At 48.0% G+C, this 24,334-nt stretch overlaps 1 protein-coding gene across 1 annotated transcript in view; it reads left to right on the forward strand.

Moving 5' to 3' along the window:
* The window catches only part of EGFLAM (EGF like, fibronectin type III and laminin G domains), a 170,721-nt gene that overhangs the window by 144,489 nt on the left and 1,898 nt on the right, over window positions 1-24,334 (forward strand). Inside the window, exons 17-22 of the mRNA XM_082650903.1 lie at window positions 1,658-1,774; window positions 4,187-4,367; window positions 12,498-12,576; window positions 15,580-15,723; window positions 22,325-22,408; window positions 23,922-24,025. Coding sequence (XP_082507029.1) covers window positions 1,658-1,774; window positions 4,187-4,367; window positions 12,498-12,576; window positions 15,580-15,723; window positions 22,325-22,408; window positions 23,922-24,025 — 709 coding nt within the window. The remainder of the gene's footprint in view (window positions 1-1,657; window positions 1,775-4,186; window positions 4,368-12,497; window positions 12,577-15,579; window positions 15,724-22,324; window positions 22,409-23,921; window positions 24,026-24,334) is intronic.

The following is a 24,334-nucleotide window of genomic DNA, read 5'->3' on the forward strand; positions in this document are numbered from 1 at the left end:
TTTGATGACCACCCCCCTCCACCTCCCCGCTAGTTAAATAAGAACCCTCGAAGCTGCCTGAAGGTTATTGACGGAAGGCAGTTCAATTTGTTTAATCCAAGACCTCTCTGCTTCTACCTGGCTGGACCCCACCACCGTGAGCGCTCCCCTAGATGGAGCTCCCTCCTCTCTTGTCTCCATCACAACCAGACCCCAAATCCATCCTCCTCCCTCTGGCCAGTTATATTCCTAAAACACAGTCTGACTGTTCTCTCTCCTGCTGAAAACTCATTGCTTTTGGGGTGAAGTGCACATTTTGGGGTGCTTTTGGGGTGAAATGCACATTTCTATCCATGCATGATCTGGTCCCTCCTTGCCTCTGCCCTATACCTACGTGCCCCCTAAGCCCTGAGTTTGCCCAGTGTCTTTCTCAGTTCTAACTCTCCCTAGTGCACCTCCCCACTCCCTATGTCTGCGGTAGAGTATGTGATGCCCCCTCCCCGCCAGGTGCACCCGTAGTCACCTGGACAGTCCTCACAGGGTTAATCTTACCTGCCCGGTCACTTGTCTGTGTTCTCCCCAGCGTAAGCCTCTGGAGGGCAGGGACCTGGACTTTCTTATTTACTGTTGTTTGTGCAGCACTTAGTACCTGGGACACAGTAGGTGCCCAATAATATTTGTTAAATTATTAAATGCCGCTACTGTTTGTATTTCTTTTGATCATAAAGGAAACAATAACTTATGTTACCCAAAGTGTGTTCATCCCCCAGAGGTCTCAAATGTGTGTTAGCTTAGGACATTTTACTTAATTGAGACTCATGTTTAAAGGAGTTTAGACATTACATCTCACACACAGCTTGTTATCTAGCCCAGCCATTGGGTTTAGGCTGTTGAAATGACCAGAAGCAGGGGAAGCCTTTGGGGATTGACAATGGGGAATTCTCCGAGAACCTGGAAAAGAATTTCTCTGCCCTTGTATCTGATAACAAGGAATGCCTCCCACCTGCCATGCCTTCCCTTTCTCTTGGCCTAAAGAGGTTCTATCTTCACCATTAGTGAATATGCATCCAACTCTAGGCAAAGTGCTAAGTCAGTGGAATCTCAGCCGCCAGGACAGGCTAGACTGTACGGCACACATAAGCCCCAAATACCAGCCCCTTATAATAAGGAGTTATTTCTCACTCACGCTACATGTCCGTCAATGGTCAGCTGCAGCTTTCATCCGAGACCCAGGCTGAAGGAACAGGGCGTGGGGGAAGAGGGCACGGCGAACCCCTCCTGGCTGCGAAAGCCTCTGCCCAGAAGTGATTAACTTCTCTTCTGCTCATGCTTTATTGACCAAAGCAAGTTACATAGCCCCACTTGAGATTGACAGGTTGGAGGTAATCTTCCTACAGGGAGAGGGGTATTGATGATGGAACAGTCTACCATATCCGCTCGCATTTTATAGGTGATGAAACTGAGTCTCAGAAATGTCAAGAAATTTATTTTCCAACAAGTGGTAAGTAGCAATGCAAAACAAGGCAAAGGTCAAGCCAATGTGTAGACATATTGTCATGATGAGTCTTGAGACTGTCTCTGCCATTTGCTCCCTGACAGGGAACCAAAGATACCTTTGGTAATCTTAACCATTTTTTTCTGAAGTTGCACCGTGTTTTGTTTTTTCACCTGTTGGCAGGGAGGCTTCACCCAGATTAAGTGCAACTCGGACATTTTCATTGGCGGGGTCCCCAATTATGATGACGTGAAGAAGAACTCGGGCATCCTCAAGCCATTCAGTGGGAGCATCCAGAAGGTACAGGCTTCCCTTCCTCATGTGTATTGTGTGACCTTGACTGCAGACAGTGGAATTGAGAACTTTGATCCGTGCAAACTGCTGCACCCAAGAAAGAAAGCTTGAGAAATTTTTAACGTTTTTCAAACTATATTTTTTAGTGCTCAGAGCATACCTTTGCAACCCCACTTTCTTATAACGTCTGCTCCTAGCTATATCCAGCAGACATCCCATGAATGCGACTCAGTGAAGATGAATTTGTACGACACATCCACTAAAATATCCTGGGATTGTTGAGGGAGGTACCTGGCACCAGGTCGCTATAGACACTTCATCAAAATGGAAGGAAGAGGATGGAGTCTCATAGGGACTCCTGCTTCTCTTTGGGGTCACTTTGCTTTTTGCTCAAGGCAAGACCCACTTGTTTTTGCCGCCTCCGCTCCCATCCCCACCACCATGATTTAACAGTTGTTCATCAATCATGTAACCATATTCTTGAGCACAGATTAAAGTCCTTCCATAGAAGTCTGGAAAAAATCCACTCAGCTAGTAAAAGAGACAGGATGCTGACCCCATTCATATCTGTCTCTTATTCCTTCTCTTGAGGCTGTCCATGATCCCTCCAGTCATGAGATTATGTCCTGTCTGCAACAGATATGCAGGTTGGCCCACCAACCCAGATTTCCAGGACCACCAAACACTGGGGGAAAAGAATTTGAAGAAAAGCACATCCGGTTCCTGGATGTTAGCAGTATCCTGTTTCCCTTTAGCAACCACTGGAGGAATGGGGGCCACTGATCCCTTTCAGACCTGCAGCAAAGCCAGGAGAGGCTAAGATGATGGAGGGACAGTGAGAGAGGAGGGTCCTCTCACGATTTGCACATCTGGACTCTGGGAAGGGCCCCTGGGGCTCTGTACTCTGTATCCCAGTGTAGGGCCCAGAAAAGGGGCCCAGTCAATATTTCCTCTCTCTGGTGTGCTTCCCTTTGTTGCTGAACTGTGATATCAGTGACACCCCAGTTCGGACCGTTGTCCCTCCAGGAATGGGGGTGGGCACATGGCCCCCATCGGCCATGTGTGTAATCACGGGTTTGAAATTAGGAAGCGGGCTGAGTTGCTAAGAGGCTTCACCTTCCTTCCTACTGTGTCAGGTTTTGCCCCCTTCTTCACGCAGCACACACAAGCCTTTCCTCCTTACTTCCTGGAAAGGCCCTCCTCCCCTCCCAGTGACCCAGTCATCGGCTCTGCCTTACCCTGCAGTGGGCCGCGCCATTCGTGGCTTGTTCAAGTCCTGCATTCTCAGCAAGAAGAGGAGACTGCGGAAAGATTCTGGCTCTTGTCCGGCAGCTTCTGAGATTCAGGGCTAGGGAAGAGTTTTCTCCCAGCTCTCCTGACACTCCCTAACAACTAGGCAAACCTGTGGAAACATGGATTAGTGGCTGGAAGTACCATTGCTAATCTCTTAGGACCCCCTGCGTGGTGGACCTTCCCCTGGGATGTGTCCTCTCTGTCTCTGAGTTCAGCAAAGCCTGTGAGACTTTGAAATACCAACAGCTCAGGGCCAAGGCACACTCCGTTTATTTGTGTCTGGGGAGACCAGTAACCTCACCCTATAATTCATCAGTTTCACTAAAGCCCCATTGCAGGGGAAAAGGGTGAGAGCAAAGAGCTCTCTCGTCCGGTGAATATGCACACGGTGCTAAGAATGTGACCTGAGTTTCACTCCAGGGAAGAGGATGTGAACAGGAAGGGGATTCCAGAGTGTCAGGGGAGGGAGGAAGCAGGAGGGAGGGGGGCAACTGCGGGGCCGAGATGGTGGAGCCGGAAGAAGCGGCAGAGAACTCTGGCCAGGACGACACAGCAGTACAATTCCACCACCTCCAGACACGATCACCCGCCCGTGGATTCCTGCCTGTGTAGCATTTTTGTGTTGTGTTCTTCCTTACTCCGCTTTCCTAGCAGCATCTCTCAACCTTGGCCGCACCTTAGACTCGCCTGGGAAGCTTTTTAAAGTTACCGATGACGCCATTTCACCCACAGAGATTCCAGTTCACTCGGTCTGGGAGGGGCTTGGGCATGAGCATGTTTCTTAACCCTCCCCGCCTCCACCTCGGGTGATTCTAACATGTAGAATTAGAACCCTAATTTTGTGGTTATTGGGACTTCTTTACGACCTCACTGAGTAGCCAGGTCTTCCAGAGACAGAGGAAGCTGCGTGTATAGTCTTCTAAGCGATGCAGAGTGTCCCAAACACCAGATGTCATCACTTCAGTTCCTGTGTCGCTTACAAGACTATAGAAGCAGCAACCGGACTTTCTCTCTTTTGTTTAAAGCGCCCTCGCTAGGCACAGTTCACCTTAGCTGAGGAAAGCTGTGGAAGACCGAAAAGACGTTTTCTGAATTCCTGAATTTCTTTACATTTTCTTTCCTAAGATCATCCTGAATGACCGGACCATCCACGTGAAGCATGACTTCACGTGGGGCGTGAACGTGGAGAATGCAGCCCACCCCTGCGTGGGAGCCCCCTGCGCCCACGGGGGCAGCTGCCGGCCCAGGAAGGAGGGCTATGAGTGTGACTGCCCCTTGGGCTTCGAGGGGCTGCACTGCCAGAAAGGTACACCACGGGGAGGGGAGGGGGAGAGGGGACTCAGGTGCTGCTTCTGGGAGCAGAGGGAATGGACAGACCGTTTGGGGGGCCAGTTGATAACCCCGGGACAGCCATACCAATTATTTTTATCAATGATGTCAATAGCATATTAGATGATGAATTATATATAAACTACTGTAATTATTTAATAAGAATTAAAATGCTGAAACAGTTCTGTAAACAGTAAGTAAATAGTTCCCCCCCCTTCCCCCAACCTACCATGGCTCCTTCCCTGAGAATCCCCTCATGGTCTAGCAATCAAAATGTTAACTCATAGGGAATTCCCTGTTGGTCCAGTGGTTAGGACTCAGCGCTGTCACCTCCGGGGCCTGGGTTCGATCCCTGGTCAGGCAGCCAAATTAAAAAGAAAGAGTTTAACTCATAATATGGGTAAGGGAGGTTTCCAGGATTCCTACATCTGAGCCACTCCCAGAGCCTATCCTGACAGGTGGATGCCTGGGCTTTATAGACTGATAAAGGTCTTGACTAAATATTTTTGACTCCTACCTGTGAATGCGGCCAGGAGAAATCTGAGACATCTTGCCAAGTATGGCAGAATCTGAATTGTACGTTCGTTGCTCCAAACAAAAATATGAATAACCTTCTGTAGACTATTTTCCATGCTGTCTGTGTCTCCTCTGTACCTCCGTTTCCTCATTTGTCAAATGGGAATAATAGAGCAATGTTGTCTAACACAGAGAATTGTAGCGTAGGTTAAATGAGGCAGCGGACATTCCTTAGAAGAACGCCTGGTAAGTACTCAACCGATATTAAACGTTATTATTCTTGGTGAGAAAAATAAAATGCACCAGCAAGTGCTGTGAGCCGCTCAGCTTTCAACCTGCCCTTGTGTGAAATCAGAGCAAGTCCCAGACCACAGGCCCTGCTGGCCTGAGCTTTCCACACCAGCTCAAGGAGGCGGAGGCCACGGCGGGTCCAGAGGAGGCCTGCGTTGTGCAGCTGTGTCATGTCGGGCCACGTGGGCCTTCTTGTTAGAATGCCAGGTGACTTCACCTGTCTGGGAACTAATTAGAAAAGGTAGACAGGTCTGAAGGAAAGAAGGCGGCCATCCTAAGCGAAGGAACGTGCTCTTTCTCTTTCCTATTTATTTCCAGGTTCCTGGTTTTTATTAGAAGTGGGGCTTAGAGGAAAACAGGTGGCTATTTCGGGGCATGGAGTGCTAGGAGAGGTTGTTTTGCAGCAGTCTTGGAAAATATGAAAGGTGCCCGTTTTCCAGCTGGAAGACTAAGTAGTAGTACAGTGAAATGAATTTTGAAACCTGCATGGCAAATCGTATGAAATATATTTATTAACATAGCTCACCTTGGTGACGAACCCCCAAAGAAGAGGAACATTTGTGAATGAGGCTGATTATAATTCTAACAAGCAAATCACTGTTTAGCTAATAGCAGGTACTTGAAGAGGTTCAGCTCGAGTGGCCCGTTCCATCTGGATTTCACACATCAGCATTTGAATCTCCTAGGTCTTCAATTTCACTGCAGGCAAATTCAAGCTTGCTCCTGCCTTAAATGCTGACACTAATGGTCAATATATAAAGTCCAAGCTTAAGTGAACTTTTCGCTCTGGGAATTAAAGGAGGAAGGAGAGGATAATTTGTGATCGTGTTAACCCTCCTTTCCTGTTACAGAACATGAACCATGCAGATATAAAGTGCTCACGTGTATAGCTTTGTAACTACAGGCTCGGGTTCAATGAGAAATAAATCTCCCCGGAATGAAGACTCAGATGGCTGAGGGCCTGGGCCTCCTGACGAGATCCAAGGGGATGGACCGTGGCAGGGGGGCTCTGGGGGGCTTTCAGGGCTCTTTTTCTTCAACATCCTAGGCTAGAGCCAAGATTAAAATCCAGGCAGAACATCAGCTGTCCTTGTGTTATGTCAGTATCTCCTTGTGCTTTGAAATAAAGATGGTGTTTCTGGCCAAATGGCAACTGTTGCGAATCCTGAGAAGATTCGTATATAGGAGGTGTGGCCTGTGTCACATAACTTCTCCTGTTATATGGCTTGAGAGGATTAATGGGACTCTGGGTGCAGGTTAGGACTGTTAAGGACAATTTTTCCAGGCCCCAGCAGGCTCTCAGAGGTGCACAGTTACCAAACAGACTTTTGAGGTGAGCCTCTAGTCCTGCGTAAGGATCGGAAATAAAGGGAGGAGAGCTGGTTCCACAGAGATGCAGGAGAACGGTCTAAAAGTTGGGGTATATTCTTCGTGAGAAAAACAAAGAATGGTTAGAAGCCATCCTTGGTTGTCAAAGAGGATCCTGTCTGATCCAGCAAGGTGATTCTTTTTTTTTTTTGCGGTACGCGGGCCTCTCACTGTTGTGGCCTCTCCTGTTGCGGAGCACAGGCTCCGGACGCGCAGGCTTAGCGGCCATGGCTCACGGGCCCAGCCGCTCCGCGGCACGTGGGATCTTCCCGGACCAGGGCACGAACCCGTGTCCCCTGCATCGGCAGGCGGACTCTCAACCACTGCGCCACCAGGGAAGCCCTAGCAAGGTGATTCTTAGCCTCATATATTTAAGGGTTGTTTCCCTCCCTGATTAACAGATCATGCTTCAAAAGCACGAACCTTTCCTAGCACTCCCCACAGAAGTTAAACCAGCCCTTTTACAGCGGGCAGCATGTTGTAGAAATCCCCAGCGCCAGGCCTCCCCCAGTCCATACCAAGGCCTACCTTCTCCGTCAGGAAATTAGCTTCTGGGATCCTCAGTGAGTCTGGTTCTTTCTACCATCCTCAGAGGCGAATTCCACTGGGACCCTAGTCAGGAGATTGGAAACTTGTTCTCACCTCTTGGTGGTGCAGACAGGCTGGGGCCAGAAACTCAGACAAATCCTGGAGCGGTCCAGGCTCCCAGACCATCAGAACATTGAGGGTGTTTTGGGACACCCATCCTGCCCTTTGTCTCTGGCAAAATCAGAGGCAGGAGCAGAGCCTGAGCCCAGATGGAGGTGGGTACCGGGCTCCCACTGAAATGCAGAAAAGTGAGCCTCTCTGTCCCCAACCGGGGCAGGAGGATCCAGAGGGTCTTCCAACTCCCAGCCGCGACTCCAGGTGCCAGCAAAACCCACAGGGCTTGGTGGTCCTCTCACCTTCCATTTGGGGGCTGTCACTCTTAGGTGCCTTCTTCCACCTCAAACCTCAGCACCCTATGCTGTACCCCAGTACCAAGGCCCTTTTCTCACCTCACCAGAGGGGTGTCAAAAATCCGCCCTCTGAGCTTCCCTGGTGGCGCAGTGGTTGAGAGTCCACCTGCCGATGCAGGGGACACGGGTTTGTGCCCCGGTCCAGGAAGATCCCACATGCCGCGGAACGGCTGGGCCCGTGAGCCATGGCCGCTGAGCCTGCGCGTCCGGAGCCTGTGCTCCGCAACGGGAGAGGCTGCAACAGTGAGAGGCCCACGTAACGCAAAAAAAAAAAAATCTGCCCTCCTCAAAAAGATACTCGCCATCCTTAGAGATTTCTGTCTTCTTTCTCTCTGCTGTCATCCACATTTACCCACCTGTGTCCCAGTCTCTCAGGGCTCTTGTATTGAAGTTACTAACGAGTTAAAGCAGAGTTCCACGAAGCATGTGTAAAAATTTAAGTTCCAAGGAATACTGAAGGCTGTTCTGCTCTCACACAGAGAGACAGACAGCATACATTCATAGGCACAAAATGGGAGGGGGCTTCTGGGGTCAAATAAATCTGGGTAATCCTGGGTGAACAAACCACTGTCTCTTCTGTGGGACTTTTCAGAGCATTTGCTATGTTCTGCGTGTCCAAGACAGGGGTGCAGGGTGCAGCTGTTTCCTCCTGGGGTTCCCCCAGCCCGTAGCAGACAGGCCACTTGGGAAAGAACTCTGAGCCGGGTCCTCCTTTCCCTTCCCTGCATTAGAGTGTGGGCTCAGACCATGCAGGACCCTGCAGGCCACTAGATGGGGTTGTTTCTCTGTAGCAGCTGAAGCTGCTCTACACTCACTCCCGACACCGAAAGCTAATGGCTTAGGTCACACATTTGTCAGGGATGCGCAGTCCTCAGAGATGGGAACCTGCCTGGTCCATACTGATCTCCCACATTCTGGACATTTTATGTTGCGTCTAGTAAATTCACATCGTATTGCTGGGTGTGATTTGGGTGATTTTTTTGGCCGGGGAGAGGGGTCCCAGTGCATAAAACACATAGCATCATTAAGTATGGGCTATAATTTAAGAAAACTCAGTATGCACATCACAAGTAAATAAAACAGAAATTGTGCATACTACAGGGAATTTGTTTTCTTTTGATGGTGTATTATAAACAATGGAAAATTTGGGGGGGTGTTCAACCTAGATGTTCATGTTTAGATAGCTGAAGACTGGTATTGTTGAAAAACATTTTTTTGCTGTTCTTTACTTAATGGCTGCAGAGTCAGTTTCATGGAACCGAGACATCTGCTCCAAGTAGAGCTGTCCAGCAGTGGAGGGTGCTGCCCTATGGGCGAGAGAGCTACCCATTGTGGAAAGTGTTCCCTGGGGCTGGATGGCCATCTCTCAGGGGATTGTTGAGAGGAGTCCTGGCTGCTGAGAAAGCTAGGTTACTACTACACCCCAGGTCCTTCCTTCACTGGTCCTGGGACTATGAAGGAGCCAGCAAGCTCCCCTTAACTCGTCATATGGTCCATTGGGAATTTCAAGTCCCTGCAGTGGAAAATGCTTTGCCTAGCTTGCAGGCTATTCATTGGGGGTATTATTTGTGTCACCAGAGGGCACGAGCTTTTAGGTCTAAGTGTGAGGAGGCACCAGAAACACTTTTCGACGAGTGCCTTTGCCACAGAAAAAAAGACAATGTAGAAGAAATTAGATATAAAGGGTTAGGGTCAAATATAGTTGTGCTGACAATATTTAAACAAACCACAAAGGGCCAGAAAGGACTAGATGGTCACTTCTAGCTGTAATGTTGTAGGACGGAGTTAATAGTTATCCACATACGCTGACGACACTGAGTGTATTTTCACCATTTTTGTATTCCGCGGTGTCATTTCTAGAGCGTTCCCCTGCTCTTTGTTAATCCCCACGTCACCAGGGCTCTGGAATATTGCAAAGGGGGTGGGGTGGGAATGAGGATGATATTTTCCACTACGGAGAGAAAAAAGAGGCAGCTGGCTGGCTTATCATGCCTTTTTCACACGTAGCCTGGAAACAAGAAAATAAATGGTCATTGACAAGGTAAGTAACTTTAACAAGGAATTTCTCCAGGTTTAGATTAAATGGGGACTGTCAGCACAAGCTCAGGGGAGCCTCAGTGTCAGACAATTTATTACATACATCTTCTTGGTCCACCACCACCTGTGCCTCCGCTCGTGAGCTGGGACTGGGGAGGTGTGTTGGGTGACTTGGTGCTCACCATGCAGATTTCCAGTGGTTCCTGTTGGGAATCAGATTCACATTCCGTAAGAGGAATGTGAATTCCTGCAGGGCTTCCCGAGGGCAGCAAGGCTGGTTCCCAGAAATCTGCAACCAAAGTAATTGGGATTTTACAATGACTGTGAGATTCTGACCTTCCCTGTTCTGTTTCATGCTGGCACCTGGCAGAGTGTGGGAACTACTGCCTCAATAGTAAGTACAGTGAGTCCTGTGTACAGTGCCCTGAGAAGCTGTGACAGTGCCCTGGGCTCATGCCAAGGCAGGCTGCGGGCACAGTGCAGGCCAACCACCTGCAGAGGTAATGAGGGGGACACACCTCCCAGGGTGGTGGGCATCCTCCCTCCAAAATCGCCGGCTCTGGGAACACACTTGTCCCCCAGCTGGACCTCGGGAAGCCCTGAGCTCCTGAGCTGGGGGGCTTAGCAGGCACCTGGACGGGGCTCCTACAAACCCCTTTGAGGGTCCAGGTGCAGAGTGTGCCCTGACCATTTCAGGGAGTCCAGGGGAATGAGGACTATTGGCCACAGACCCAACAGCGGGGACAGGCCCTGCCTGAGGCTCAGCCTAACCCAGCAGGGGCGCCGGGGTGATGTTCAGCTCTGGGTGGGATAGTCTCTCCTCCTGTCTCAGCACTAGCAGCCTGCAGTCCGGGGCCTGCCAGCCCAGCTAAGAGCTCTCCTGCCCTCCTGCATTTCGCACTCTTACTTCTCATCCCCCCTTCTGGCCCTCTCCTTTCTATTTCTGCTCCTCTGGGTGTCTCTCCCAGCCTCACCTTTCCCATCCCCCTCTCCTTCCCCTGCCCGGGGCTGCCATCCATTTTTACACCTTCTCCACGGTTTTCTTTTCTCTTCTTCTGGCGTCTACTTTCCCCTTCTTCTTCCCTCTTCCCACCATCTTTCTGCTTGTGTCATTTTGCATCTTTTTCCTTCTCTCGACTTCCTTTTCTTCCTTCTTCCTCCTACTCGCTTTAAGCACAGGAAGATAGACCTGTGGTACAGCCCAGAATTTAAGATGCAAGAGCTGTTCACTTCAGTCTCTAGAAGGTGCTCCGGTCAGCAGACCCTTGTCTTGGGCTATGCTGCCTCAGAGGACAGTGAAGCAATTTCTTAGTTACCTCAGAAACTGTCTTTAACATTTTTTACTTCTGTTCTGCATTTCTTGTTTTCTTTCTCTCTCCCTTCCTCCTTTCCTTCCTTCCTTTATTTTTTTATGAAGAGAATGGGAGCATGCTGTGGTGACCTGCTAACACAGGAACCTATATTTGGGGGCCCAATGTCATTGGGTTTTGTGTTTTGCTTTCCTTCCTTCCTTCCCTCCTTTCTTCTTTCTTTTAATGTTTAGAAGTTGAGTTTAAACTCTCCTGTCGTTTGTAGTGTCAATAATTGTACGTTTTCTCCCCTGGGTATAGAGTCCTTAGTTCAATGTCTTTGTACCAACAGCATATTTTTGTGAAACTAGAACTCGTTTTATAAGCTGGCTTATTCTCTCTCGTTTTGCACATTTCTTTAAACATGAGATTCACTCTACCTTAATTTATTTAAACTGCCATTTGTGCCTTTCTAAAGAGAAGAGAGATATTGCTATAATCTCTTTAGAAGAAATCCCCTAAATTATCCCTAATTTGTGACACCAAACACAACTCCTTAGCCTATTCTTTTACTGACTGTATGGAAGAAGGAGATTCCTCAAGAACACAAAGATGAGAAGTTGGGAGGAAGGAAACACACCTCTAAAATATTGAAAAGTAAAAAGCGGGCTCAGGGCCAGAACTGGGGAGAGTCGGTCTGGCTCATGGTCTATTGTTTTCTTAGCTGTATGATCTTGGGCAAATCCTTGATGATTTTATGCCTCAATTTCCTAGTCTATAAAAATGGGTTGTTTCCCTGGTGGCGCAGTGGTTGAGAGTCCGCCTGCCGATGCAGGGGACACGGGTTCGTGCCCCGGTCCGGGAAGATCCCACATGCCGCAGAGCGGCTGGGCCCGTGAGCCATGGCCGCTGAGCCTGCACATCCGGAGCCTGTGCTCCGCAACAGGAGAGGCCACAGCAGTGAGAGGCCCGCGTACCGCAAAAAATAATAATGATAAAGTAAAAATATAAAAATGGGAACAATCAAACCCTCCCATCCCCCCCCCCCAGCTCCTTCCTGTGATTGTGGTGAAAATCTTGTGAAATACAACACCGGAAGGTGATTTGCAAACAATTGTCAAAGCCTCATCCCCTCTGCTTCACCAGTGTCTGAGGTCATGGCTGAAAGGGCTCTGGACCAGATTGGCTTCAGCTAGAGAAATCCTGGTGGGTTTTGTTGGGGGGATTGTTTTCTCTGCCTCCCTTGGAGAACAGGGTTATCCCCAGCTGCTCCTCGCATGGCCCAAGACCTGCCCTTTGGCTTCCAAGAATAATTGGGCACAGTTCAAGTTTTGGCATATTGCAAGGCCTTCTCGGCAGTGCTGAGACCGATAGGAGTGACGGCCAGCCCCAGAGAGGGGACAGCAGGGAGATGCCAATTACAGGCCATCAGGCCGGGCAGTCCCAAACCAGGCCAAGTGCCTGTACAGCCAAGAGGAAGGGGCTGCCAAGTTGATAAATGTCCTGCTTCCAGGAACTGGCTTTCTTTGTATTTTCCCGCCACGTGGTGGAGTGTAGGGGTCAAGAGAGCCATGTAGCATGTAACCTCCATTTTCTGTTCTGTCTCAGCCATCACAGAAGCCATTGAGATCCCTCAGTTTATCGGCCGCAGTTACCTGACATATGACCATCCGGATATCCTCAAGAGGTAAGAAGCTTCCACAGGCACCTTCCTTATCTCCTGGTCGGTCAATTTCTCAATATCTTTCCCAGAGCTTTTCCTTATCTTCCGTGCCAGAAGATAGTTCTCCAGAAAGGCACGAGAATTTAGCCATAGTCCCAGAGGGGAAAAAACATACAAAATAAACATAGAAACTAGAACAAAAACAACACAAAAAACAAACTCAAAAATGCAACCTTTGAAACAAGCCCATGACAAACAACCCAAAGCCTTTCTGGTCCAAGGGACGTTTCCCAGAGAAAGGGACGTGCCCGGCCCCGGGATTTCCAATATTCAGGCTTTGAGAGGCAGTGAGAACTTGATGCTCCCGAAGCCAGGGTTATATGAGTCCGATTCCCCAGCAGGGCAGTCAGCGTGATGCTGCTCTGTGGCCATGGTCTGAAGAAGCCAGCCGAGGAAGGGTTCTGGGGCATCCTCTACCAAACAACAGCCCCAGGTCCGTGTCCTACTTTGCGTCTCCATCGACGAGGTCCACTGTCCTCTTCAGGCTCTTTCCAGTTCGGTGGGGGGCTCCTCAGCTCTCTTCACGTGGATACAAGAGCATGATCTAAGGAGATGCCTGAGTCACAGCTGTGGCTTTTAATCGCTGGTGGCAGATGCTCCAGCCCGCTCCGGGCTCCAAGCTCCTGGTCTGGAATAGCCTATTTTGCACGACATGGGAAAGACTGGCTCTAGGCAAAGTCTTCGATCTAGTGAAGCTTGGCTTTGACGCTTTCAGTTTACCCTTTTCTCTTTCTTTTCCTTCCCCCCTAGCTCTTTGTAGTTTAGAGAGTGCCATCCCTCACCCTACCACCAGCACAATCATTCTAGAATGTTCCCATCCTCTTCAGGTTGATCACATCTTCACAGACCAAGGCAATGCTTTAAGCCAAAGGCATGCAGTTCTTAGGGTGGAACTTGGTGGCTTTTCGAGGAACAAAAGAGGTTGAGAGACATTTTCCTAGGGCACTGGATGTCCCTGGTGACTCTGAACACACACCAGACAGACAGGGCTTTGTTTCTCTACTCTTATGTTGTGTTTATCAAGGTTGTCTTGCATGGGCCTTAGGCAAAATAGATTCCCAGCCAAGAAACCCTCTTCTTTCTTAAGCCCTTTTTCCCCAGAGATGGAAGGGTGTTCAGTCCCTAGAAACTGGGAGCGTGTGAACAAGGCCCAAGTTTCTAGCCCCCTGGTGCTTAGCGAGAGGCACTGGGTGGTTGGGAGCAGAGGGGTTTGGTGAAAGGAGGAGGTGCAGTGCCCCAAAGCAGAAAGCCCAATGGCACCTGTGTGCATATATGTAGGTGCATGTGTGTGAAGCTGCAGGTAAAAGTCAAGCTCAGGGTCTGCTTCAGTTAGATGCCTTTGGCTGCAAGTAACAGGAAACTCAGCTCAACATGTCTTAAACGTGGAGGGTATTTATTATTTCACATAACAAGCTGTCCAGACTTAGACTGGATCCTGAGTTGATTAATTCAGATAATCAACGGTATTATTCAAAGACCCATTTTCCTGCCTTGTTATCCTCAGCTTATTTTCCAATGGTTATACCCTTTGTGGTTATAAGATAGTTGTTCATAAATGCTCATTAAATGGCTGTAAATCATGGCAATATCCCATGCAAGTAAAAAAAACTTTTTTTTTCATGTGACTCTATTAAAAAGGAAAGGAGTCTTTTCTAGAGTCCTCCTGATAAATTTCCTCTGTCTCATTGGACAACGGTGGGTCACATGCCCACCCCTAAACCAGTCACTGCAAGAGAAATGGAACCATCGTGATTGGCTTGTACCAATCAGTGTTTCCAAGGCAAGTGAGGGAAAGAAGGAAACTTGGACAGAAGACGGGAAAGCAGCTCTCTAGGGAACAGGCCGGGGCTGGATTGCTCTGCACCTGGCCTGGTGAAGCAGTCAGTATCATGGACCCTGCTCCTCGCCCACCACTCTGAGACCCTGCCTGGGGAGGGCAAACTTGATCTCCTCCTGTCTGGCTCAGGCTCTGGGAAGCCTTAGACAAAAGTCCCCTCCCCTGTTCACTACTGAATGCACTCTGCAGCTCCAGGCCATGTTCGTGAGACAGAGGGATGGTGCACGTGACAGGAAAATGGATAAAGAGCTTTTTCCAGTAGTGCCATCTTAGGAGCAATATTAAATTATGTTTACTCTCATCTCACCTTTTATTTAAGGACTCATGGTTGCTTTTCTTCCTATTGCAGATGAAACACTGGTCACTTTCTAGGGAAACTGGATCTGTGAACTAGTCTCTTCCCAAGAATTGTTAAGAACATCTCAGAACTGATAGGGACACAGAATCACGTGAGCCTATTCCCAGCCAAAGCTGTAGGGCCGGGACCTGACATTCCTGACCACCCCTTCCTTCCTCTCATCTTCCTGTTCCTCTCCACCCTGTTTTTGCCCCAACACCCCTCGAGACCATTATCCCATCACCTTCCTTCCAGACAAGGCACCTTCCTTGTCTGACACTCTGCCCCTTGTCCAGTCATTCCTCCTCTGCCCTCCAGGATGTCACCTCCAGAGATAGCCATCCACAGCCACGATCATAGCCCAGAGCAGCTGCCCGCTTGAACCTCTTGGTAATTAAGGAAACCACTTCCTTTTGAGGAATAGGGGACACTTTCCCAAGGACCCGTGAGTGGTAGGACAGGAAAGAGGGAAGACTTGAGGTGTGTGTTGGGGGTGCAGGCTGGGACCGTGGCCTTGGCCACAGTCTGGCTGATCTGTGACTCATCAAATGCTCTCTTGTGGCATTTAACCACACCTGGGGAGAGAGACAGACTCCAAAGTGCAGAATGAGGAGGTCAGACCTTTAGACCCATGGCATGACCTGTGGTGGTGATGCCTTTTCTAATCTCCTGGTAGTAAGAGTCAGAAATGTCAGATTATCCTCATAATTGGCAGAGGAATCTGGGATTCCTCAGGAATGAATGTTGGTGGAGACTGGTTGATCTGATGTCATTATTTGTGTATTTCCTCCAGGGTGTCAGGATCCAGATCAAATGCATTCATGAGGTTTAAGACAACTGCCAAAGACGGCCTGCTGATGTGGAGGGGAGACAGCCCCATGAGACCCAACAGTGACTTCATTTCCTTGGGCCTTCGGGACGGAGCCCTGGTGTTCAGGTAACCCCTACTCCAGCTGCTTTCTACATCACCTTGCGATTTTTCTTAGACGGTACAGATCACGCCGAACAGAGGGTTGCAGGGGGAGCCAGAGCGCAGTCTGCTAGAATTAACAGCTGCCTGCAGCTCCGAGTTAATTTGAGGCTCCTGGTCTTTCTTTCCAATATCCATCCCTAGAGCAGCAGTTGGTCAGCTATGGCCTGACGGCCAAATCTGGCACGCCACCCATTTTTGTAAATGAAGTTTTATCGGAATGCTGCCACCCTCATTCATTTACGTATTGTCAGCGACTGCTTTCATGAGACAGTGATACGCTTGAGTAGGTTCAATAGGGACTGTACGGCAAAGCCTGAAATGTTTATTATCTGGCCCTCTAGAGGAAGGTTTTGTGACTCCTGTTCTAGTATGTTACTGCCATATACTCCCCACTTACAAATTAGGAAGTAGTCGGAAGAGGACGTTGATCCTGCCAAGCACGGACTCGGGCATTCGGCCCAGCGCTCTCCAGCTCAGGAAGATCTGAAGATTTAGTCTAGAGACCTTTCTTTATATTCTGACTCTGCTCCCTATTCACTCTGGAGCCTTGGGAAGGAGAATGCCTGCTTTGTCCGATCTCCCACTGCAAAGAACAAAGCACAGATTCATATCTCCATAGGGCAACCCAACATTTGGATTTTTAAAAGTGCTTCTTGGGTGATAACGGATGAGCCAGTTCCAGAAGTTCTAACATCTTTTACGTCGGTTTAGACTGCTCTCAGATTTGTCAAGTGGGTTCCTATGAAGTAGCTAAAGGATTACCTGGATGACTTCTCGCCACCAGAAGCTGGGTGGCAGCTGGGTGCTAGCGGGATTCCCGAGGGGCAGGCGCCAGCTGTGTACTATGAAAAAGCTTCTCTACAGATTGTGATGGTACAGCCTCACTTGAGGTTAGAAATATCTCGTTTAGACCAGTGATCCTCAAATTGTGGTCTCCGGACCCGCAGACCTTCCGGATCAGCATCTCCTGGGAACTTATTAAAAATACAAATTTTCAGGCTCCACCCCTGACCTACTGAACCAGAAAAATTCTAGAGGTGGGAACCAGCAATCTGTTAACTGTTTCTCCACGTGATTCTGACGCCTGCTAAGGTTTGAAACCCCTACTCACCATCTGTTCCATGGGGACAGGAATTTCTCTGGCTTTTCCTTCTTTAATCCCCCCTCTGGTGACTAGCACGAGTGTTCATTAAATGATATGGGATTAATTGGAATTGAAATAGATGAAAGTGAGAGCGGAACTGCAGAGAAGATGAAGGCTTAATTGTGGGGCTTCAGTGGGTCATGCGCTGGGATTGCTGACAGCCAGGGTAGAATGCTATGTCTTTGCAATTCGAATAAAAGGCATTTTGAAAGGAAATGTCACTTGTCCCACAGCACGCTTGCCCCTACCCAGCAGAGTGTGCTCAGCGATGTGACCCTATGGTTGTTGAGGACTTTGGGGTGCCACGTGTGGTTGAAAGCTGGAGAGAGCAGTTCTCACCACCTCCATCCCCTCCCCCGGGCCCTGAGGTCAAATGTTGAGCTCTTCACACCCCAGTTTCAGGCTGGCTGCCGCAAAGCCATTTTCTTGTGGTTTTCCTGTGGTTAACCTCGCCAAGGCCTCAAGTACTTGATTGTGCCCAGAAAAGGGAACTGAAACAGTAGCTCAGCCGTGGGTGGGAGGCCCAACTTCCCCCTAAACCGCCCGTGAAAACCCAGCTGGACAGGGAAGCTCGATCTGCTCGGGACCCCTCACAGCCCCCGCTGGCTCTCACACCCGGCCCTGGGCAGACCCCCAGGCCCCCGGGCACCCTTCTTACAACTCCACGCCATCCCGATGTATTTCTTTTCTTACCATCGCTTTCTCAGGCTTCTGGAAATAGGCCCCGTGTTTTCCTCTTTAGCCTGGAGTTCTGGCTGTGCTCTGCGTAAAGGGCACAGCACTCAGTCTCCACCGGAGGCAGGCAGACATCTGAACTCTTCCCTGGGCCCCAGGCCCGGCGCGGCTGCTTTGCTGCGTTTCCTGCCTCTGGGCAGCCACTGCCCCCAACATTATTCACCCAACACAGAAGTATGGAAGCCCTGCGGGAGGCTGGGCACAGAGAGGAATCAGAGTGTGGCCACTGGTTTGAAACTGTCAGCATACAGAGAGTCAGCTGCGGGGCTCATGTTAGAGGTTACTGGATTCCTGGGCCCACACCCAGAGATGCTGGTGGAGGAAATCCCGCTGAGCGCCAGAATCTCACTGGAAGCCATCAGGAACCACCACGCCCTGAGAAACAGGGTCTGAAGTGGTCACAAGCATGGGCTTCAGAGTCAGACGTGCCGGATTCCCACGGCCACGTGATCTCCTGCAAGTTACCGACCTCCGTAAAAGGAAACGGTTGGTCTTGAGGACTGAATGAGTTAATTCTTAGAAAGGCCTTAGTGCAGGGCCTGGCATATCTAGTTATTAGTGATAATGATTATCCTTGATCGGGTGTTTTCTATGTTCTAAAAACTCCGATCGCTAACGTATGTCAGGAAGTTGGGCCGATATATCTACTAAATAAAATTTAGCTATTATTGTTATGGTTGTTATTATTCTGAAGAAGGCCCTGCCCTCAAGCAGCTTACATCAGTGGAACCTAGAGAGTGAACTGGTTGATGGGGTATATGAACCATTTGTGAGGTTTTGGTGTTTGATCCAGGTCCAAAGCAAACAGTAGGAAACCTAAGATAATACAATATAATCTCAGCTTTCTTCACCTAAATGCTTGTCCTTTTGCTAATTTAGAGCTCAGAGCACTTCAACCAGAGAATAAGGAAAAACAGTGGAATTCTAAACGAAACAATTATGTATGGTTTTGGTGCAAGTGAAGTAAAAGAAAGGGAATCAGCGTGCTCAGCGACGAGTGTGGATTTTGCTGTTTGTTTCGTTTCATTTTGTTTTATGATTATGTTTAGGGCATGAAGCCAGGTGTGTGAATGTCACTTTACGGGCGATCTTTCCCACTAATTTTCCATGTGACCTTGATAACATTTTCATGCAGCAGAGAAAGGAAAGCAGTCTGACATTAGCAGAGTACCCTGTGCTATACTTTAAAGGAGGCCTAAGTATAAGGACCCCACCTGATGGCATTTCCTGGTGGCCCGCCTTGGTGCTCAGCCTCCTAGCCTTCCGTGAGCACCAAATTGAGTAGGTACTCTTGGATCAGGTTAACCGATTCACGCTAACCGGATGCACAGGACGTTGATAGAGAAACCAGGTGTGCATTTATTTGTTCATTTATTCGTTCATTCACGTTTTTACCTTTTTGAAAAAATTGAGGTATAACTAAGTGAAGTGAGTCAGAGAAAGACAACTATTATACGATATCACTCGTATGTGGAATCTAAAAAAAACGTGATGCAAATGAACTTACCTACAAAACAGAAACACACTCACGGACATAGAAAACAAACTTATGGTTACCGAAGGGGAAGGGGGTTGGGAGGGATAAATTAGGAGTTTGGGATTAACAGATACACAGTTCTATATATAAAATGAACAACAAGGTCCTACTGTATAGCACAGGGAACTATATTCAATATCCTGTAATAGCCTATAATGAAAAAGGATCTGAAAAAGCATATACGTAGACTGGTGTACACTTCACCGTACACCAGAAACTAATGGAACGTTGTAATTCAACTATACTTCAATTTTTAAAACTTGAGGTATAATTTACATAAAGTGCAAAATACTAGGTGTACAGCTCAATACATTTTTAAACATGTAAACACCTGTGTAACCACCACCCAGAACAAGGTATAGAACATTCCCCCACCCACACCCAGGAAGGCTCCCTCATGCCCTCTCCCAACGAAGGCAACCACTAATCTTGGTCATTTATTATTTAAAAGAAAGAGAAGTTCCAGGGTGATGTTTCAGGTGTCTGGGGGAGCAGGATGTTATTCGGAGGGTCTGAAATCAGAGAGAGTCGGGGGGGTGGGGGTTGGAGAGTCAGGCCAGAGATGTGCCAACTGGGCCACGCCACCACCTGCAGTGACGGCTGGATTCCTGTCTGCTGGGTTCAGCGTTTGCTCCCTTGAATGCAGTCTGGCTCATTGCATGAACAGGCGTGTTATCAGGCTGCAGAACAGAAGAAGAAGGCCCGGCCTTCGTCCGAACACAACTGAAAAGGTTTCCATTCACTTGATTACAATCACATTCCAGTCTAGTGCCACTGCAGCTATACCCAAGTCACCTTGATTCTGACACCTGGGTGTTTCTGGACGTTCTGGTTACATATTTACAGCCTGTTGGTTTACTTTCACACATGACTACTCTTCCAGGAGAGGCTCGATGAGTTTATCTCTTGGCGGCAACTTTCTCCTATTGCTGGCTCCCCCAGGTTGTATTGTTTGATGCTATATCCAAGCTGCATTAAGTACTGCGTATATTTGGGGCAGTGGGCTTATTTGCTTGGCTCCTGCTCTGTGCTGTGCTCTTTACATATGTTACCTTACTGAATCTTCCCTAAGACCCTTCAGGGAAGGTATTATTACCCCATTTCACAGATTAGAAAATTTAGGCTCAGAGAAACGAAGCAAATTGCCCAAGATCACAGAACTAGTAATTGGCGAGGCTGGGAACTGAGGCAGATTCATCTAATCCAAGTGTCTAGGCTCCTTCCATCACCCCGTTCTGCCTCTCATAAAAGCCCACACAGTAATTCAGCTACATTTCTGCCAACCAGCTCTCAGCCCTTCCTTATACTCATTCATTTCTTCAACAAGCATTTGGCCACTAAATAATGAAATCTGAAAATTCCACCTCCAGGCTGCTTCGTACAAGGAGACACTTGATGTGGGAAAATTCATTAGAAAACAGTGGAGTTTTCTGGGTCAGAGCAACATCTTTGTCTCCGAGTTTGTCAAGTCACCCGAGTTCTATTCTTGGTTAAATGTCGATGGGCTGTGTGACTTCTTTGAGCTCCAGTATTAAAGAAAGGACCCATAGTGCTTCCCTGGGGAAAGCCAAAGCTTTCTATTTTTGCTCCTTTCTTATACTGAGTGCATGCAAGAGCTCAGTGACTAATGCGGGTTTCCTCTCAATATTCCTATGTCTTGGCCAACGAGCTAAAGGAGAGACATGTCCTCTTACAAGATGAGGAGAGGGTTGTCCAGGTGGAATACATTTTCCTTCAAAAGCATGATTACATAGGCTTTATTATTTTATCAAGGGGAGGTCTAGGCAGCTGGCCCAGTGCCCGGCCTAGAATCGTCACTCACCAAATATTTGTTGTATTGAATTAAATTAGAATAATTGAATGAACACTGAAATAAGAGGGTTATTTCTCTCTGGTAAACAACATATGCATGTCTTCTGATCCCCTTAGCGTATCACAGTATCTGGCAACTGAAATAGGAAATAGAAAGCTACCGAGTAAAATGTGGCAGGGTCGGGGGCAGGGAAGACACCAAGTTCAAGTCCTATACGTTAGCTCTGAGATTTTAGGCAACTTCCCGTAAATTCTTTGGGGCTCAGCTTGCTCTGCAATGTTTCGCTCTGTTTTGTCTTTTGAAAAGTAAAAACACATGTATTAGTTTCTGAGGACTGCCATAATAACTCACCACAAATTGGGTGACTTAAAGCAACAGAAATGTATTCTCGCACAGTTCTGGAGGCTAGAATTTCAACCTGGAGCTGCTGGCAGGGTGTCTTCTTCCTGGGAGCTCTGAGGGAGTCTGTTCTATGACTGTCCCCTGGGTTCTGATGGTTGCTGGCAATCCTTGGTGTTCCTTGGCTTAGAGATGTAATGTTCCAGTCCCATCTTCATGTGGCGTTCTTCTCCGTATGTCTTTGTCTCTGTGTCAAAATCTCCACTTTTTATAAGGACACCGGTCATATTGGATTTAGGGCCTCCCTAACCCCATATAACCCCCGTATAACCCCTCTTAACTAATTACATATGCAAAGACCTTGTTTCCAAATAAGGTCACATTTTGAGATTCTGGGTGGACATTAATTTTGGGGGATACTATTCAACCTAGTATTGATACAACACATTACAAACGATAAAGCCCTTTTGTTCCTTATACTCTAATACTGTACATAGAGCCTAAAATAAATCAACCTTGAGGACATTATGCTAAGTGAAAAAAGCCAGTTACAAAGAGACAAACACTGTATGACCCTACTTATACAAGGTACCTAGGGCAGTCACATTCATAGAAACAGAAAGAATGGTTGTTGCCAACGGCTGGGGGAGGGCGAAATGGCAAGTTGTTTAATGGGTAGAGGGTTTCAGTTTTACAAGATGAAAAAGTTCTGGAATTGGTGGCATAGCAATGTGAATGTACTTAACACTGAACTGTACACTTAAAAATGGTTAAGGCTGTAAACTTTACCACAGTTAAAAATAAAAAACCAGTTTGGGTCACTCATGGCCTGATCTGGGGACCTAGTGTCTTTATAACATTGTTTTGTGTTGTGTTAAAGAAACTACATCCTGAGCTCCAAAGAACTTTCGCAGTGAGAATCATTTGTGAACGACCGTCGGTGTGTACATCAGTGTTTGATTCCGTTCTCTGTCTTGTTCTTCTCCGACGCCTTTAGCTATAACCTGGGCAGTGGTGTAGCATCCATCACGGTGAACGGGTCATTCAGTGACGGTCGGTGGCACCGAGTCAAGGCTGTTCGGTGAGTACCTGCCACAGTGGGAGACAGAGCTGACGGGATGTACTCTCCAATTCCCTTTAGTCCCATTTCCTGTTCCCCATCCTGGCCTGGCATCCAAGTATCCTTGATCCGGGTCGTTAGGTCATCTCGGTACCAACTCCCACCTGTGCCCTTTACTAACACTAGCGGGCCAGAGAGGCTGAACTCCCAAATCTTCACTCAGCAGAGATCTTCTAGAGAAAGAACTTCGATGGCTAAACTTGAAGAAGCCCTCGCCTTCCACGGAGATCTCTAGTGAGATAAGATTTCAGGGCAGGTGGACTTTGAGGAGATTCCAGAATGCTGGAAGCCAGGTCTATACCCCACAGTAAGAAGAATAGGAAATCCAGGTATTCCCCCAAGGAAATGACTGAGCCAGGTCACACCACAGTCAACAAAAGCCATCCAGCACACAGTGCTTCCAGTCTGCTTCTTGGTGCTCAACACTTATCTGTGTGGCAGTTGGGGATCACTAGGCATTTGAAAAAAGTTTCCAGTATGAAAGATGGATATCAGAACAAATAGATATAACAGAGCAACTTGGAGGAAACAGACACTATGAATGAAAAAAATGATGAAAACGTGGATATCATCAGTGAGGTAGGAGAGGCTATTAACCCAAGAAACAAGAAGTGATTGCTATAAAAAAGGAACATTAAAAGACCAATAAAGAGCTCGTTAAAAAAAGAGGAAGAAAAGAGGGAGAAGGAGAAGAAGTGTGGCTGGTTTTTGGAAACCGCCTTAAAAAACTGCAAAGCCCTTGCCACAGATGAACACCTCCATTCCACTGTCCTCAGAGTCACTTTTGGGTGACTCTCTGGGTCCTTTAGAAACCTCAAAGCCATTCTTCATCCTCCCTAAGAGTAACCTTCTACAAAGACTACTGCATTGGCTTCCCATTGTGCTTAGAATCACATCCACACTCACCACGTGTCACCATGTCACCACCACTCCTCCTGTTAAAGTTCTTCTCTGGTTCCCTCTCACCTTCAGGCTAAATTCTAACTAAGCTCCTTATGCCCTTCACCGTCTGCTTCTGGCTTCATCTTTTACTGCTCTATTCCCACCTCGAGAATTCTCTGCTCAGTCTGTACCAACCCCCACGTCTTTTCTCTCATTGCCGTTGCCACTTCCTGTCTGCATTAGCCTTCTCCTTCACCTGACCCACCCAGCCTTCAAAACGCACCTCAGAGTCTTTTTTCAGAAGCTTTCCCTGGGCTTCTGTTCTCTTCCCGTAGAATTCCACAGCTCCCGGCGGCCATTCTTCCACCATAGAGTGGCGATACTGTGTGATCACCGGCAATTGGATTTTTTGTTTGTCTTAGGAATGTCGGTGGTTTTTTGTTTGCCTGTTTCTGTTTGTTTCATTTTGGTAGCTCCATCATTTAGTATAGTGCTGGGTGCTTAGTAAGGACTTCAGTAATACATTTGTATTAAAATGAATGCATGACTGAATTACTGAATGAAGCTCCAAAAATGGTGGCGGTTTTCACAGGGATGGCCAGTCAGGAAAGATAACTGTGGACGACTACGGGGCCAGAACAGGCAAGTCACCTGGCATGATGAGGCAACTCAACATCAACGGAGCTCTGTATGTGGGTAAGTGACCTTGACCTTTGACGAAACCTAAATGAGGCCAGTGCGTTTTCTTTTTAGCCTTCCGTTTGTCATGCTGGGGTTTCCCAAAGCTGTGTACTTCACTGGGTCGGTCAGATACTTGGAAATCAGGAAGCTCTCCAGATATTCCATTCTTCCATTTTCTGAACTTCTGACTCACGGCTGAGGGGTCAGGAAGCACTTAGATGATTTTGTGCCGTGGACCGATCCACCAGGAAAACCCTGCTTTTCTTGTTTAAAGAACAGGAGCCTGCTGAATATAGCTCCTTGAATTCTCCCTGAGGAAGGAGG

Source organism: Grampus griseus (assembly GCF_964374135.1).
Source record: "Grampus griseus genome assembly, chromosome: 3".
Taxonomy (NCBI): Eukaryota; Metazoa; Chordata; class Mammalia; order Artiodactyla; family Delphinidae; genus Grampus; species Grampus griseus.